The 16,166-nt window shown below is 42.5% G+C and overlaps 1 protein-coding gene and 1 pseudogene across 8 annotated transcripts in view; one reads left to right on the forward strand and one right to left on the reverse strand.

Annotated features, from left to right (window-relative positions):
• The first annotated feature begins 2,651 nt into the window (after positions 1-2,651).
• On the forward strand, positions 2,652-10,046 carry LOC105874899 (small ribosomal subunit protein eS26 pseudogene; annotated as a pseudogene).
• A 37-nt stretch (positions 10,047-10,083) lies between these two features.
• The window catches only part of KIF9 (kinesin family member 9), a 49,275-nt gene continuing 43,192 nt past the window's right edge, over positions 10,084-16,166 (reverse strand). For all 8 annotated transcript variants that reach the window (XM_076007085.1, XM_012771084.3, XM_012771085.3 and 5 more), the window contains one exon: positions 10,084-10,386. In XM_076007085.1, coding sequence (XP_075863200.1) covers positions 10,336-10,386 — 51 coding nt within the window. In that variant the 3' untranslated portion in view covers positions 10,084-10,335. The remainder of the gene's footprint in view (positions 10,387-16,166) is intronic.

Below are 16,166 nucleotides of genomic sequence, written 5' to 3' on the forward strand. Positions count from 1 at the left end.
CTGAGGCAGGAGGACCACTTGAGCTCAGGAGTTGGAGGTTGCTGTGAGCTAGGCTGATGCCTCAGCACTCTAGCCCAACCAACAGAGCAAGACTGTCTCAAGGAAAAAAAAAAAAACTTGGGATAGAGTGCCCAGGTTTATTCTTAACAGAAATGAGCCCAAGACAGGGAGAGATGAAAAGCTCTTTCCAAGAATGGAGAAGGGTAACGGGGTATAAGTTTCTCTTATAAAGGGCCAACAGGCTATTGGTGACCCTGGTCCAGATTCAGGCAGATCAATGTTAAGAAAGAGAATTTATGGACAATGAGAACCTGGAAACATGTATTGATAACCTCAAAGGGCCTTTTCATGCCTCCGGGGAACTAGAGACGCTGGCTTGAGGACTACCCATCTCAGTCACAGTAGGGCTGATGAAGTGATTTTGCCTTTTAACTACCAAATCCAAGAGGTAGAATTGGGGAAGTTCTTTAGGCTGCCAGAAAAGGTAGGGCCTATGACCTTTTAACAAATAATGAATAATAATAGTAAAACCTTTTCCTCTTAACTTATATATGGTTTTCACAAATAAACTATATATCACCACTTTCATTATGCTTAGTTTTCTCACATACTGATTTTCACATGTATTTGACATTAAAGTTGATAAGAGAGATCTTTTTGTGTTTTTAAAAGCCAAATTTGATTTTGATTTTCTCTTTAAAGTTTTTTTTTTTTTTTTTGGAGACAGAGTCTCACTATGTTGTCTGGGTTAGAGTGCCATGGCATCAGCCTAGCTCACAAGTAGCTGGGACTACATACAGGCATGCACCTCCATGCCTGGCTAATTTTTTCTACATATTTTTAGTTGTCTGACTAATTCTTTCTATTTTTAGTAGAGACAGGGTCTCACTTTTGCTCAGGCTGGTCTTGAACTCCTGATCTCCAGATCAGATCCTCCCATCTCGGCCTCCCAGAGTGCTAGGATTACAGGCGTGAGCCAGCAAGCCTAGCCTAGATCTCTTTTTGTTTAGAAATGTAAGCTCTTTTGTTTAGAGATGTAAACTATGTGACCTTGATAAATTTCCATATTGAAGCTACCTCAGAGCACTCTTTGAAGGCTCAATCTGCCTAAACTCTTATACTTGGGAAATGGCTTAAGAGATGATAAATTATCAATGTGATAAAATACCAGGCAGTCAACAGAAATTGCAATGTTGAAGGCACACAACATGGAAATGTGTAAAATAGCATTTTAAGTACAAAAGTTGAACATTGATTTCAATGAGCCAGGATCTGTTTTGGTTCTGTGGTAAAAAAAATTTACATGTTAGATACACAAGGAATTTTTTTCCCCTAAATTGTTTTCTTTTTTTTTCTTTCTTTCTTATCCAGGTGGACAAAATTGTTTTCTTTTTTTTTTTTTTTTTTTTTATTTTTTTTTATTCTGGCTAGCCAGGGTCCAAGCCCCAGAGCACCAACACAGTGGCCACTCTCGCAGGCAAGGACCCAAAATTGTTTTCTTCAATGTGGTTAAAACATGGATTGTAAGGCCGGGCGCTGTGGCTCACGCCTGTAATCCTAGCTCTTGGGAGGCCGAGGTGGGCGGATTGCTCAAGGTCAGGAGTTCAAAACCAGCCTGAGCGAGACCCCGTCTCTACTATAAATAGAAACAAATTAATTGGCCAACTGATATATATATATAAAATTAGCCGGGCATGGTGGCGCATGCCTGTAGTCCCAGCTACCCGGGAGGCTGAGGCAGAAGGATCACTCGAGCCCAGGAGTTTGAGGTTGCTGTGAGCTAGGCTGACGCCACGGCACTCACTCTAGCCCGGGCAACAAAGCGAGACTCTGTCTCAAAAAAAAAAAAAAAAAAAAAAAAACATGGATTGTATAATAATATATACAGTGTGTGTCAAGAGCAGTGATCACTGTTAATGAGTAAACCAAAGCATTTTTTGCAAATTATTAGTAAATAAAAGGACTTTCAAAGGGCAAAGAGCTTAAGTTATAAAAGGAAGGGTTGGTTACAGGAAAACCTATTTGGCAAATTTAGGAGGAACACAGTCTTGATTATTCCTGAAGAGTGCATTCTGACGGAAAGGGCCAGAAAACATCTCTTTAAGGGATAAATTCAAGAAAGGCCAAAGTACCAAGCTCCTAGGGCAGTAAATGAATCTGTAGAATACAGGTCCAAGGATCTGATGCTATTGATAAACCTGAATGTTTTGACATTCCCTCTCACAGGGAAAAAACCAGCCAAGGCTGGTACAAAGAGAAATGTAGTGGGTATAAATTCAACAATCACAAATCAAAGGTAGGCCAGGCGTGGTGGCTTAACGCCTGTAATCCTAGCACTCTGGGAGGCCGAGGCAGGTGGATTGCTCGAGGTCAGGAGTTCAAAACCAGCCTGAGCAAGAGCGAGACCCCATCTCTACTATAAATAGAAATAAATTAATTGGCCAACTAATATATATAGAAAAAATTAGCCGGGCATGGTGGCACATGCCTGTAGTCCCAGCTACTCGGGAGGCTGAGGCAGCAGGATCGCTTGAGCCCAGGAGTTTGAGGTTGCTGTGAGCTAGGCTGATGCCACGGCATTCACTCTAGCCTGGACAACAAAGCAAGACTCTGTCTCAAAAAAAACAAAAAACAAATCAAAGGTACACAATTTTGCCTTGTATTTCAGCATCTCCCACTCCCACCAAAGAGTTCTCCCGTCTCCTCTTCCCTTCCTTCCTCAGAGCCTGGGTAAGGAAACCTGAACAAGGAGAGTTAATGGTCCTTACCTGTTAATCTGTTCATCCCACTTTGATTATATCCCTGTCCGGCACCTCACTGGTGTATGCTGGCCAGTGAGGCTGACCTTAGGCTCTGCCACCTAGCAGCCTTCCTCAGACGCAGGTACTCTATGGCTCAAGAGCCATGTTGATCCTGTTGTCACACTCAATGTAGTGCCATGCTGAATAGAGTACTATTGTGGTAATGATACCTTGTTGGATAGAGCACCTTGGTTTCCCTGACAATGTCATCAGTGATCAAGTGGTAGCCCAGAACATCAGAAACTCCATCTAGTCAACAAACTTCTGCTTCACTGTTGACTGTGGTAAGCAGAAAAATGTCCCCTCCTCCCAAGATGTCCATGTCCTAATACCTGGAAACTGGGAATGTTAGATTATAGGGCAAAGGGAAATTAAGGTTGCCTCTAAAGGTTTTAATTCCCTAGCATCTGAGGCCACCCTGAAGCAGCACCTACATAGAGAAAGCCTTTAGGTAGAAAGTTGCAGATGCTTTCAGTAGGAAGCCATTAGCAGGAATGGCAAGTGCAAGAGATAGTGGCATGCCAGCAACTGCTATATAGAAGGTGACATTTAAGCAAGGATTTGAAGGAAGTGAGGGAGTGAGTCATGTGGACATGTGGGGAAAGAATGTTTCAGGCAGAGGGAACCGCTGTTGCAAAGGTCCCAAAGCAGGAGCTGTCTGGCACATTTGAGGAGCAATAAGGAAGCCCATGTGGCTGGAGTAGAGTAAGCAAGGGGGAAAGTAGAGGAGATGAGAATACAGAAATCACAGGAGTCAAGAACATATAGAAGGCCAGATGTGGTATTCATGCCTGTAATCCTAGCACTCTGGAAGGCCAAGGCAGGAGGATGGCTTGAGCCTAGGATTTTGAGACCAGCCTGAGCAAGAGCAAGACCCCGGCTCTACAAAAATTAGAAAAATTAACCGGGCATGGTGGCTTGTGGCTGTTTTAAGGACTTGGGATTTTTTTATTTTTTTTTAGTTGGCCAATTAGTTTCTTTCTATTTTTTAGTAGAGACGGCGTCTCGCTCTTGCTCAGGCTGGTTTCGAACTCCTGAGCTCAAGTGATCCGCCCACCTTGGCCTCCCAGAGTGCTAGGATTACAGGGGTGAGCCACTGTGCCCCACCAGGACTTGGGATTTTACTCTGAGAGAAAAAGGGAGCTGGCCCCCTCCCCTAGCCTGGCCCAGCTCTGGCCTGGTCCTAGGCTGGACTCATACACAATTTATTTGACGTTTTATTTTGGTTTCCCCCACCCCCTCAATCTGTCCTTCACCCCTTCCCTTGGGTGAAGCCCCTGCCCTTCACCCAGCTCCCTTGGCCAGGAGTGAGCAAGCCATGGCCTTGGTGAAGCTGCCTGCCTCTTCTCCCTTTGCACTACAGCCCTGGTGGGGGAGAGGAGATGGGTGCTGCTTGTGGTTTAGTTTTGGGGTTTTTTTGTTTTTGTTTTTTTTTATTCAATCTGGAATCAGAAAGCTGTGGATAAATGGTCTTGTGTCCTTCCCCTTCTCCTACTCATCCCTGGTCTGGTCCCCTATTCCCCATAGCCCTTTATCCCAAGCACCACTCCCACAGACTGGGGACCAGCCCCCTCCCCTATTTCTCTTCCCAAACCCCTTTAGATGGGGAGGGAAAAGGAGGAGAGGGGAGGGGTCCTGTCCCCTCCTCAGGTATCTGGGAGGGCCCTGCCCCCATGGGCTTCACCCTTTCCTGCCCGCTCTCTCCCCGACAAATTTGTTAAAATCAAACCCGAATAAAACTACAAGTTTAATATGAAGCCCCCCCCAAAAAAAAAAGAAAGAAAAAGGGAGCCATTAAAAGTTTGAAAAGAGATGTGACATGATCTAACATATTTCAAAAGGATCAAGCAGACTCCTATTCTGGAAATAGACTACAAGAGAGCAAAGGAGGAAGGCGGGGGACAGGAAGCTGTTGCAATATCCAGGCAAGAGATGATAGTGGCTAAGAGTAGGGGCAGCAGAAGTCATAAGAAGTGGTCAGATTTTGAATATAGTAGGAAGATAAAGCCTACTGAATTTCTTGACAGATTCACTGTGGATGTGCGAGAAAGGAGTAAATTAGCCTGATCAATTGGGCTGAAATAAGGGAGACTATGAGTAAAGCATGTTTAGGGGTACAATTAGGCATTCAGTTTTGAACATGTTGATTTGTGGATGTATACTAGATATTCAAGTGGAGATGTCAAGTTAGCAGTTAACTATACAGGGTCGGAGCTCAGGAGTGTGGTCTAGGCTAGATATATAAAATTGGGTGTTGGTGTTTAGATGATGTTTAGAGCCATCATTGAATGAGATCAAGAGAGTGATCTCTCTATCTTTCTGGATCTGTGATTAGATGTATATTGGATCCTATCTTCTGTCCAGCATAATTCTTATCCACACTTTCAATTCTCCATCTCTTCATCCCTCTATGCTACATTCTAGGCAATTCCCTCAGATCCAGTGTCCAGGTCATTAATTCTCTGTTTCACTGTTTCTACTCTATCATTTTAATTTTGGGACTTTTTTTCACTCCTAGAAGTTCTGCTTTTTAAAAAATCTGCAATATGGCCAGGTGTCGTGGCTTATCCCTATAATACCAACAGTTTGGGTGGCCAAGAAAAAAGATAACTTGAGACCAGGAGTTCAAGACCAGCCTGGACAACATAACAAGACCCTGTCTCTCCCCCCCCCAAAAAAAATCTATAGTCTATTTTAATAGTCTTTCTCATTTTTTGATTACTTCTGTCTTTATAACATATATGTTGTATATGTATATAAAAGCATATATACATAAATTCATCCATATAATTTAAGTTCTTATAAGTACTATGTTTCCCAAAAAATAAGACAGGGTCTTATTTATTTTTCCTCAAGAAGACACCCTAGGGCTTATTTTCAGGGGATGTGTTACTTTTTTTAAGTAAGGTACAACAATCTACATTTATTCAAATATAGTTAAGTCATCTTCTCCTGGAACATAATCATAACTCTCCAAACCCCGAATCCCATCCTGAATTTCTTGCGATTCTATTTCCTTTAGAACCACTGGCTGGGACCCGACAGAGGGAGCCAACCTTGTTGGTGGGTCTGCCCACACCTTTCTAGTCACCTCTGGGATAGTAGCTGTCACAATGGGGCAGATGAGAAGGGCCCCTCGTCTTCTTTACCGCTCCATGACGAAATGCATGGGTTATGCAGATATGCTGTGTAGCCACGCCCATCACTAGGTCTTATTTTCGGGGTAGGGTTTATATTGCCCAAATGCTTAGAAATCCTGCTAGCGCTTATTTTATGGGGAAACACGGTATGATCCTGTTTTCACTGTGCCTCCACTATGGTAGGTTGTTTCTGGGTGTGTGTGTTTAATTTTTGGAGTTCATGTTTTCTAGGGCTTTGTATGTGGGGATGGTGTATGACTGGGTAAAGAGCATGAACAGATTTTATTTTTTTTTTTGTTTTTATTCATGAACAGATTTTAAAATCTGATTTTACTAAGTGTTTAAGGGTTATCACCAGCCTGGGGCTAACTTTTATGCTAATTCCTCAGCCAGGTGGTTCCTGAACCACATAGTGTAAATTTGAATACCAAATCTGTACGTGGTAGCAAATTCTCATGGAACCTGTTCCCCCTCAATCCTAGGGAAAGTTTCCTTGTTATTTCTCCATGCCAGTGGGGGAAGTTTTTCTAGCTCACCTCTTCACCAAGGATGAAGGTTTCAGGGCCTTCAAGGATAAAGGCTTCAAGCCACTTTTATGCAGGTAGTCCCATTTCCAACTTCCTTTTTTCACGTCCTCCTTTCCAAGATTACAAAGAAAAGAAGGAACAACGGTCATGTCAAAAAGGGCCGAGGCCATGTGCAGCCTATTCGCTGCACGAACTGCACACGATGCGTGCCTAAAGACAAGGCCATTAAGATGTTTGTCATTCGGAACATAGTGGAGGCCGCAGCTGTCAGGGACATATCTGAAGCGAATGTCTTCAATGCCTATGTGCTTCCCAAGCTGTACATGAAGCTACATTACTGTGTGAGTTGTGCTATTCACAGCAAGGTAGTCAAGAATCGTTCTCGGGAAGCCCGCAAGGACCGAACACCCCCACCCAGATTTAGACCTGCGGGTGCTGCCCCAAGACCTCCACTAAAGCTTATGTAAGGAGTTGAGTCCTTAAGGACTGGAGAAAAACTATCCGTTGGAAAAAAATAAAATGGAGAGTATACTTAATATAGCATGTTAAATATGTCTGTGCCAGACAGAGTGAAAGTTTTTGTTATACCAGGTGTTCAAGTGTGAATTGTCACATAATGTTTTCCTTTGAAAGAAAGCTAATCTTTCAGGAATATCAAAACGCAATCAGGATAAAGATAATAAAATAAAAATTAAAAAAAGAAAGCTAATCTGTGTGAATTAAATAACTCTTGTATTCTAAAAAAACAACAACAAAAAAACTTCCTATCTGGCATGGGCCAAAGTCTCATTTCTCGTACTTGTGTAGGCATTAACACTCAAGAGCAGGTGGGGCGCAGTTGCCTGTAATGCAGGCACTCTGGGAGGCCAAGACAAGAGGATCGTTTGAGGTCAGGAGTTCGAGATCAGCCTGAGCAAAAGCAAGACCCTGTTTCTATCAAAAATAGAAAAATTAGCCAGGTGCAGTGGTGTACACCTATAGTCCCAGCTACTCAGGATGCTGAGACAGGAGAATTGCTTGAGCCCAGGAGTTCGAGGTTGCAGTGAGTTATGATGATGCCACTGCACTTTACCTGGGGCGGGATGACAGAGGGAGACTCTGCCTCCAAAAAGACAAAATGAAACAAAAAAAACACTCCAGATCAATAATCCACTCACATACCTACTCCTGGTCTCTAACAGCCACAGCCAGTTCACATGCTGACTACTCTGGTTTTCAGTTCTCCCTTTGTCTCCAGCTCCTGGCAGTTCCCTTTCCTACAAATTTAACTTTGGACAGTTGTCCCTCAGTATATTGGGGGATTGGTTCCAGGACCCCTCATGTATACCAAAATCCATGCATAAGGTCCCACTGTCAGTCCTGCAGAACTCACTTATAGGAAAAGTCAACCCTCTTTATACACAAGTTTTGCATCCCACTAATACTGTATTTTCGATGCTCATTAGGTTGAAAAAAATCCACAGTATATGTGGACCCACATAGTTCAAACCCATGTTGTTCAAAAGTCAACTGTATTTAAAAGAATGTTATACTTTAGCCAGTATCTCTTTTTGTAGTAGGAATGTTTTCAGGTTATCTCATCTGTCACATTTTTGCAATTGGAAGTCACTTCAGGGGTGATATGGATGGTCAGATTAATTCAGCAGGAATTATTTTCTGGAATGACAGGCTCATTTGAGTGAATGCAATGCTCCTACCTTCCTGTCATGTCAGAAGGATGCACACTTGTGAGGAGTCTGAAGAGTGATCTCCTGAGTACTGTCCTGCTTTATTCCTGTGGCTCTGTCCACCCTGATGATTTACTTCAGTTTGTGCCAGAACTGACCAAGGAGGCCTGTGTGATGACAAATGAACTGGAGACAAATGTGACTGCATCCAGGACCAAGTGCCATTACAGAGGCTCAGTTTGTCTTCGCTAATAGACTCCAGGACTCGGTGAGAACTTCTGTGGGCAGGACATCCATCAGGGCCATGCCATTCCAGCCAGCAACAGGAACTGAAGGGAAGGGGTCTGGTGATATCACAAACAGCTGTTTCCTGTGGCCCCAACAAGGTGTACTCCCTGTTTGAACATCAAACAAGTCCTTATAAGGTTAGGGGCAGCCAAGAAGGGAAAGAGACAGAAACCTCTGCCTAAGGCCTCTGTAAAAAGTCTCTGAGAGCTGTTTCAGGACCATAGTATATCAGTCAGTGAAAGCAAAATGGGCTGGCAAAGGAAGAGGGCAAAAACCTCAAGGAAATCCTTTCTGTTTTCTCTCATCAACAAAACCCACATTTGTCTGCTGATAGGCTGAAGAACAGAATCATGGAGTCTTTGATTGGATGGACACCATCCAATTCAGCTTTCTACTGGGTGCAACCTCCTTACCTGACAGCCTACTGCTGTGGGGCTCTCACTACTAACTTCATGCCAGGATTGCTCTTAATTTTAAGCCTCTTCTTATTTTGAGATAACAATCTTTTAGCCATTTCCACCTTTTGGAAAAATGTTTGCTTCTACTCATCTAGCCTGTATTTGGGGACCATACAAGGCAAATCCTCTTGCTTTTTCTTCCATTTGGGCACATTTCTCTTCCTCTTCAGGTAAGAAGACCTGGTTCCTTCCATCTTTCCTCATATAAAGTGGTCCCAGAGCTGGACATCACCCACCAGATGTGATCTGAATTTTTTTCTCTCGTAGCTTCCAATGACAGGGTTGCCAGGTGATTAGAACCTCCTCCCTACTGTTGGCCCAATCACAGCAACATCAAGGGATTGATGGGTTTCAGATGGAGGGAGCACTCACAGACTACAAGGCAAAGGCCCTTACCCACAAAAACATCATCATAACTCTCCAAACCCCGAATCCCATCCTGAATTTCTTGCGATTCTATTTCCTTTAGTGAGTGTGAGAGGAAAGATTCCAAGGAAGCACTGACATTTTTTACTCAGTGGAGACTGGGTTTACCAACCCAGGGGCACATCAATCATCCCTGGAGCCCCCAAAGGGCCTGAGCTTGTTCTCTAAGCAAAGTAGTGAAATCTTTCTCTTTAGTATCACCACCAAGAGCACAAAGCCCAGCCTGAGAACTTCTAATGTCTTCTCTTTCCTGTATAATCCTGACAGTGTGATCTCTGTTCCTATCCAGGGTAAACTGGCCACTTTCACTTCTGCTTATCTGCATCCTACATAGTTAGAAAGAGAGAAAAGAGGAGGTGAGGGGGAAAAACCTTGACACACAGCCCACATACATACTAGATAGGGAAGGCTGCAGTGTTCTCGGAACACACAAAAGGTATGTCCCCAGAAGCTGCTCACTCATTCCCTGGCACACAGGCCCAGCTCTACCTCATCCCTTTCTGGAGTCAGTGGCTAAACCCAATCATCTCCCGGTTGCCAAGGAAGTAGGGCCTCCTACTGTCTTCACTGGCTCAGGAACACAGAAAAGATGCCCTGAGAGAACTTAGGGTCTGAGGGAACTGAGAAAGAGGTGACCAAGAGGACAAAGGCCTGCCAGGAAGCACCTGGCTGCGCTACATTTTGCTTTCCTACTTAAAACTCAGTCCTGACCCCACCTGTACATAGGGAAAACACCCTTTCAGAAAGGAAATAAAACAAAGTTCTTAGTTGAGCACTAACATCCAAACCAAAACGTTATTTTATCCCTGTATAGAAGACAGTGAATTAAAGTCAAAAGTGTTCTGTGGCAATGACCAAGGGTGTCCTTTGAAGGATGCTTCTCCTAGCAGGCAGGCCATTATGTGTTCTCTGGGCTGGGTCCCAGCCTTGGAGCAGAGTGGCTGGAACTCTGGGTAGGTGGTTTAACAGTTCTGCTAGAGCAGGTTGGAGTTGCTGGTTTCGTCCTTTAAGGTACTGGTGATGAGACTCTATTTTCTATGTATCTGCTGGAGGCTAATCATGGTTTTCAAGTAATTGCGCTGGACACATAAAAGGAGAGAAAACAGGAATTGATTAGGAGCTATGGACTTAACAGGGACTCAGAATCCAGCCCACTGACATTCACCGTATCATTCTTCCTGTAAACCTCATAGTTTTGGGACATAGATTCCTTCTGACTAGCCCCAATTCTGTGGGAAATAACTTTTTTTTTTTTGAGACATAGATTTGCTCTGTCACCTAGGCTAGAGTGCAGTGACACAATCATGGGTCACTGCAGCCTCAAACTCCTGGTCTCAAGAGATCTTCCCACCTCAGCCTCCTAAGTAGCTAGGACTACAAGTGTGTACCACTGCTCCCAGCCAATTTTTTTAAATCATTTTTTGTAGAGACGGTGGCTTCCTATGTTGCCCAAATTAGTCTTGAACTCCTGGCCTCAAGCAATCCTCCTGCCTTGGCGACCCAAAGTGCTGGGATTACAGGTGTGAACCACTGTACCCAGCCCATAGAAATAACATTTCATTCAAATCCTTTCATTCTTTCATCTTGTAGAAAGTGTGTAAAACTAATTTAAAATGGCCTGGAAGGCATGTTTAAAAGGAGGCATGTATGTTTCAAGGGCATACTTGAAAGTTTCTGACATGGAATAGGTTCAAAAAGAAAAGAAGGGGATTCTGTCTCCAGAGGAATTGGGGTCCACATACTCTGAAGGGGCCTCCCTCTGCAACTTCAATGAATTAGATGTTTGCAAATTCTACCCTTTTACTGCATTGCTATGCTCTTAGAAAGCAGGTGAAAAAAGAGGGCTGAAACATATACAGTGGGCAGTAAGCAAATGCTAAAACTGGCTTGGAATATGGATTCCCCACAAGGTAGGGGACTGAACCTGAAGCTCCCACATTAAGCTAGAATTTATAAAGGGGGTTAATATGGTCCTGGGTTGGTAATGCCCCATGACTAACTGCAAAAAGCACCTACAAACCTTTCAGAAGGAAAGTAATTTTAACTTATGCACTCAGGACTTCTAGAGTTTAAATATGAGCTCATGATTTTACACACACATACCCCACCATGAGACCTGGCAAAATAGGAAATAGATTTTTACTTTGAAAAATCTGATCCTATATAAAAATATATGTGAAAAGTTTAAATAAATATAAGATAGAATCAAAAGAGCAAGGAATGTTTCAAGTATCTGGATAAAAAGTTTATGCATGGGCATGTCTTAAACATTAAAAATGACCAGTGCAGAAAGTTCTCCTAGAGATAGAGGAATGGTGGGAGAAAAGAATTTTGACCTGTAGAAATATAGGATTACTCTGTTTAATGATTTAGAATTTAAATGTTTATCTGAGACTTTGAAACAAAGAAAATTCAAGGTTTATCTGGGATATCAAGAGAGAAATTCATGGTAGTAACCATGCAAATAATTTTGGTTCTATGATCTGTTATTTTGGTTCAAGACATTTTCTAAGATCTTGAAGTAACTTATACTAGTTAAAGCAAGTTTAAAATAATTTATTTATTTATTTTTTGTAGAGACGGGGTCTCGTTCTTGCTCAGGCTGATTTCGAACTCCTGACCTTGAGCCATCCTCCCGCCTCAGCCTCCCAGAGTGCTAGGATTACAGACGTGAGCCACCACACCCAGCCTAAAATAATTTATAATAGGTGGCTCATGCCTGTAATCCCAGTGCTTTGAGAGGCTGAAGTGGAAGGATCACTTGAGGCCAGAAGTTTGAGAACATAGGCAACATAGTGAGATCCTGACTCTATAAAAGACTAAAAAGTAGCTGGGCATGATGGCATGAACTTGTAATCCTAGCTACTCAGGAGGATGAGGCAGGAGAATTGCTTGAGCCCAGGAGTTCCAGGCCACAGTGAGCTATGATTGTGGCACTACACTTCAGCCTAGGTGAAAGGGTGAGACTATCTTTAAAAAAAAAAACTAGCCTCACCAATAATGGGGCAAACCAATATCATGTGCCTCCTAATATACCAAGAAACACGTAACATAATTTCTGTGGTATTCCTGCCAAAAATATATAAATTGAATTTAAATCACAAGAAAACATCAGACATACCCAAACTGAGAGGCATTCTACTAAAACTGGCCTGTATACTTCAAAAATTATAAAACACAAGGAAAGACTGAGGAATTATTCTAGATTAAAGGAGACACAGCAACTAAACGTAACGTGATCTTAGACTGGATCCTGGACTGCGGCAAGAGGGGAGAACAGCTATAAGGACATAATTAGGACAATTGTCAAAAGTTGAATGTGGACTTTAGATTAAATATTACCATATCACTGTTAATTTTCCTAATTTTGATTATGGTATCATGATTGTATAAAAGAATATCCTTCTTTTTTTTTTGAGACAGAGTCTCCCTTTGTTGCCCAGGCTAGAGTGAGTGCCATGGTGTCAGCCTAGCTCACAGCAACCTCAAACTCCTGGGCTCAAGCAATCCTTCTGCCTCAGCCTACAGAATAGCTGGGACTATAGGCATGTGCCACCATGCCCGGCTACTTTTTTCTATATATATTAGTTGGCCAATTAATTTATTTCTATTTATAGTAGAGAGGGGGTCTCACTCTTGCTCAGGCTGGTTTTGAACTCCTGACCTTGAGCAATTCTCCCACCTCGGCCTCCCAGAGTGCTAGGATTACAGGTGTGAGCCACCACGCCTGGCCTATCCTTGTTCTTAAGACATAAAAATTGAAATATTTGGAGCAAAAAAAGCAGAGCATAGGCCAGGCATGGTGGCTCATGCCTGTAATCCTAGCACTCTGGGAGGCCGAGGCGGGCAGATCATTTGAGCTCAGGAGTTTGAGACCAGCCTGAGCAAGAACAAGACCCTGTCTATACTAAAAAAAAAAAGAAATTAGTCAGACAACTAAAAATATATAGAAAAAATTATCTGGGCATATTGGCACATGCCTGTAGTCCCAGCTACTCAGGAGATTGAGGCAGTAGGATTGCTTGAGCCCAGGAGTTTGAGGTTGCTGTGAGCTAGGTTGATGCCATAGCATTCTAGTGAGTGAGACTTTGTCTCAACAGCAGCAACAAAAAAGCAGAGCATAATATGTTCTAAAATTCACTGTGGTGATGATTGCATGTATTTGTAAATATACTAAAAACCAGAGTTGTATACTTTAAATGGGTGAACTGTATGGTATGTAAATTATATCTCAATAAAGCTGTCTTTTTGAAAGCATGATATAAGAGTTTATCAAAAATAACGAAGTATATTTGAAGGAGAACCAAATAGAATTTTTAGATAAAGCTGATTATACACAGCTGAGGATAGTATTAATACACTGGAACCGAGGTCTAAAGAAGTTACCCAAATTACAGCGTACAGAGATGAAGATCTGGAAGAAACAAGTTTAAATAGATATAGAGGACAGAATGAGAAAGTCTAAAATACATCTAATCAGAGTCCTAAACAGGAAAATAGAAAGAAAAGGAAGGCAAAAAGATAATAGTTCCAATATCCCTTCATGATTTAAAAAAAAAAAACACTCAATGAACTAGGAATAGAAAACTTCTTCAACCTAATAAAGGGTAGGTTCTAAGATAGAGTCTCAAAGTGTGCTACTCAAAGCATGGTCCTGGACTAGCAGCATGGACATTATCTAGGACTTTATTATAATAGAAATGCAGAATCTCAGGCTTCACCCTAGATACTACTCCATCAGTATCTGTACTCCAACAAGACCCTCAGTGATTTATGTGCATAGCACAGGGTGAGAAGTGCTCTGTGAGACCTTCAGAATCCATATAACAAACCCCTTTCATTCAAACCTCTCTGAATGGGCCATCAAGCCCATCACAGCCATCAAGTCAGTGAAGACATCAGCTTAATCCTAAATGTAAAGAGTGAACTCCATTTGGGGGAAGGGCTTTCTAATTATGACATAAAATCTAGAAAGTAAGAAAGACCAGTAAGACTAATAAACTCATGTTATGGGCTGAATATTGGTGGCTCCCATTCATATGTTGAAATTTAACCCCCACAGTATGATATTAGTAGGTGGGGCCTTTGAGAGGTGATTATGTAATGAGGGCTCTGCCATCATGGATAGGCTTAAGTGCCCCTATAAAAGAGGCATGAGGGAGCTTTTAGCCTTTTGCCCTTCCACCATGTTGAGGGCACAGCTAGAACATGCCATCTTTGAAGCAGAGAGCAAGCCCTCACAAGACACCACTTCTGCTGCCACCTTAATTTTAGACTTCTCAGCCTCCAGAACTATAATCAGGCTGGGTGTGGTGGCTCACACCTGTAATCTTAGCACTATGGGAGGCTGAGGTGGGCGAATCGCTCAAGGTCAGGAGTTTAAAACCAGAACTATGATCAATAAATTACCCAATCTATTTTGTTATTAGCAGCCAGAATGGACTAAGAAAACTTGATTTCATAAAAATCAAAATAATTACAAAAAAACATAAGTTCACCTTTCACATTGGAAAAACACAAAAAATGAGACAATATATCTTGTGGGAAAGGCTGTGGGGAACAAGCATCCTGTATGTTTTGTGGCTGCTATGGGGTACAGATGGGTTCAGTTCTTGGCAGACAATTTGGCAGCAAACATCAAAAATACAAATATCCTTTTGACTAAGAAATTCACTTCTATAAAACTACCCTTCGGATATATTCACATGTGTGAATTCACATTTTGTACAAGGTTAATTATCATAGTTATATTTGGTGTTTGGTTTTTTTTTTTTTTTTTGAGACAGAGTCTCGCTTTGTTGCCCAGGCTAGAGTGAGTGCCGTGGCGTCAGCCTAGCTCACAGCAACCTCAAACTCCTGGGCTCAAGCGATCCTCCTGCCTCAGCCTCCCGAGTAGCTGGGACTATAGGCATGTGCCACCATGCCAGGCTAATTTTTTCTATATATAATAGTTGGCCAATTAATTTATCTCTATTTATAGTAGAGATGGGGGTCTCACTCTTGCTCAGGCTGGTTTCGAACTCCTGACCTCGAGCAACCCTCCCGCCTTGGCCTTCCAGAGTGCTAGGATTATAGGCGTGAGCCACCGCGCCCGGCCTATCACAGCTACATTTGTAATAGTAAAGAAATAGAAACTCCTAAATGTTCATCAATATGAGATAGGTTAAGTAAATTTTAATGGAATACTACTATGCAGCTGTAAAAAAAGAACACAGAAGCACAGGTCAACGCAGCATGATCTTCAGGAGGTACTGCTAAGTGGAAAAAGCAAGATGCAGGACAATGTGCAAGGGGAACACTAGAAGCCAGTGAAGGGGGTTCCCTGTCAGAGGGGATTGGTAGGAACTGATGGATGGAGGACAGGGTGTTTATTTATTTATTAGTTATTTTATTTTTTTGAGACAGAGTCTCCCTTTGTTGCCCAGGCTAGAGTGAGTGTCGTGGCGTCAGCCTAGCTCACAGCAACCTCAATCTCCTGGACTCAAGCAATCCTGCTGCCTCAGCCTCCCTAATAGCTGGGACTACAGGCATGAGCCACCGTGCCCGGCTAATTTTTTCTATATATATAAGTTGGCCAATTAATTTCTTTCTATTTATAGTAGAGATGGGTCTTGCTCTTGCTCAGGCTGGTTTCGAACTCCTGACCCCGAGCAATCCACCACCTCAGACTCTCAGAGTGCTAGGATTACAGGCATGAGCCACCACGCCCGGCCAGGACAGGGTGCTTATACTTTCATGCTTTTTTTAAATATTTAAAACACCTGAATGTACCACTTAATGCAAATGTAAATAAATAACTATGAAAATATTTTTAAAAGAATGAGCTTACTTGGACAGTTACCCCTTGTGCATCTACCCC

The sequence above is a fragment of the Microcebus murinus genome, chromosome 1 (genome assembly GCF_040939455.1).
Source record: "Microcebus murinus isolate Inina chromosome 1, M.murinus_Inina_mat1.0, whole genome shotgun sequence".
NCBI classification, from domain to species: Eukaryota; Metazoa; Chordata; class Mammalia; order Primates; family Cheirogaleidae; genus Microcebus; species Microcebus murinus.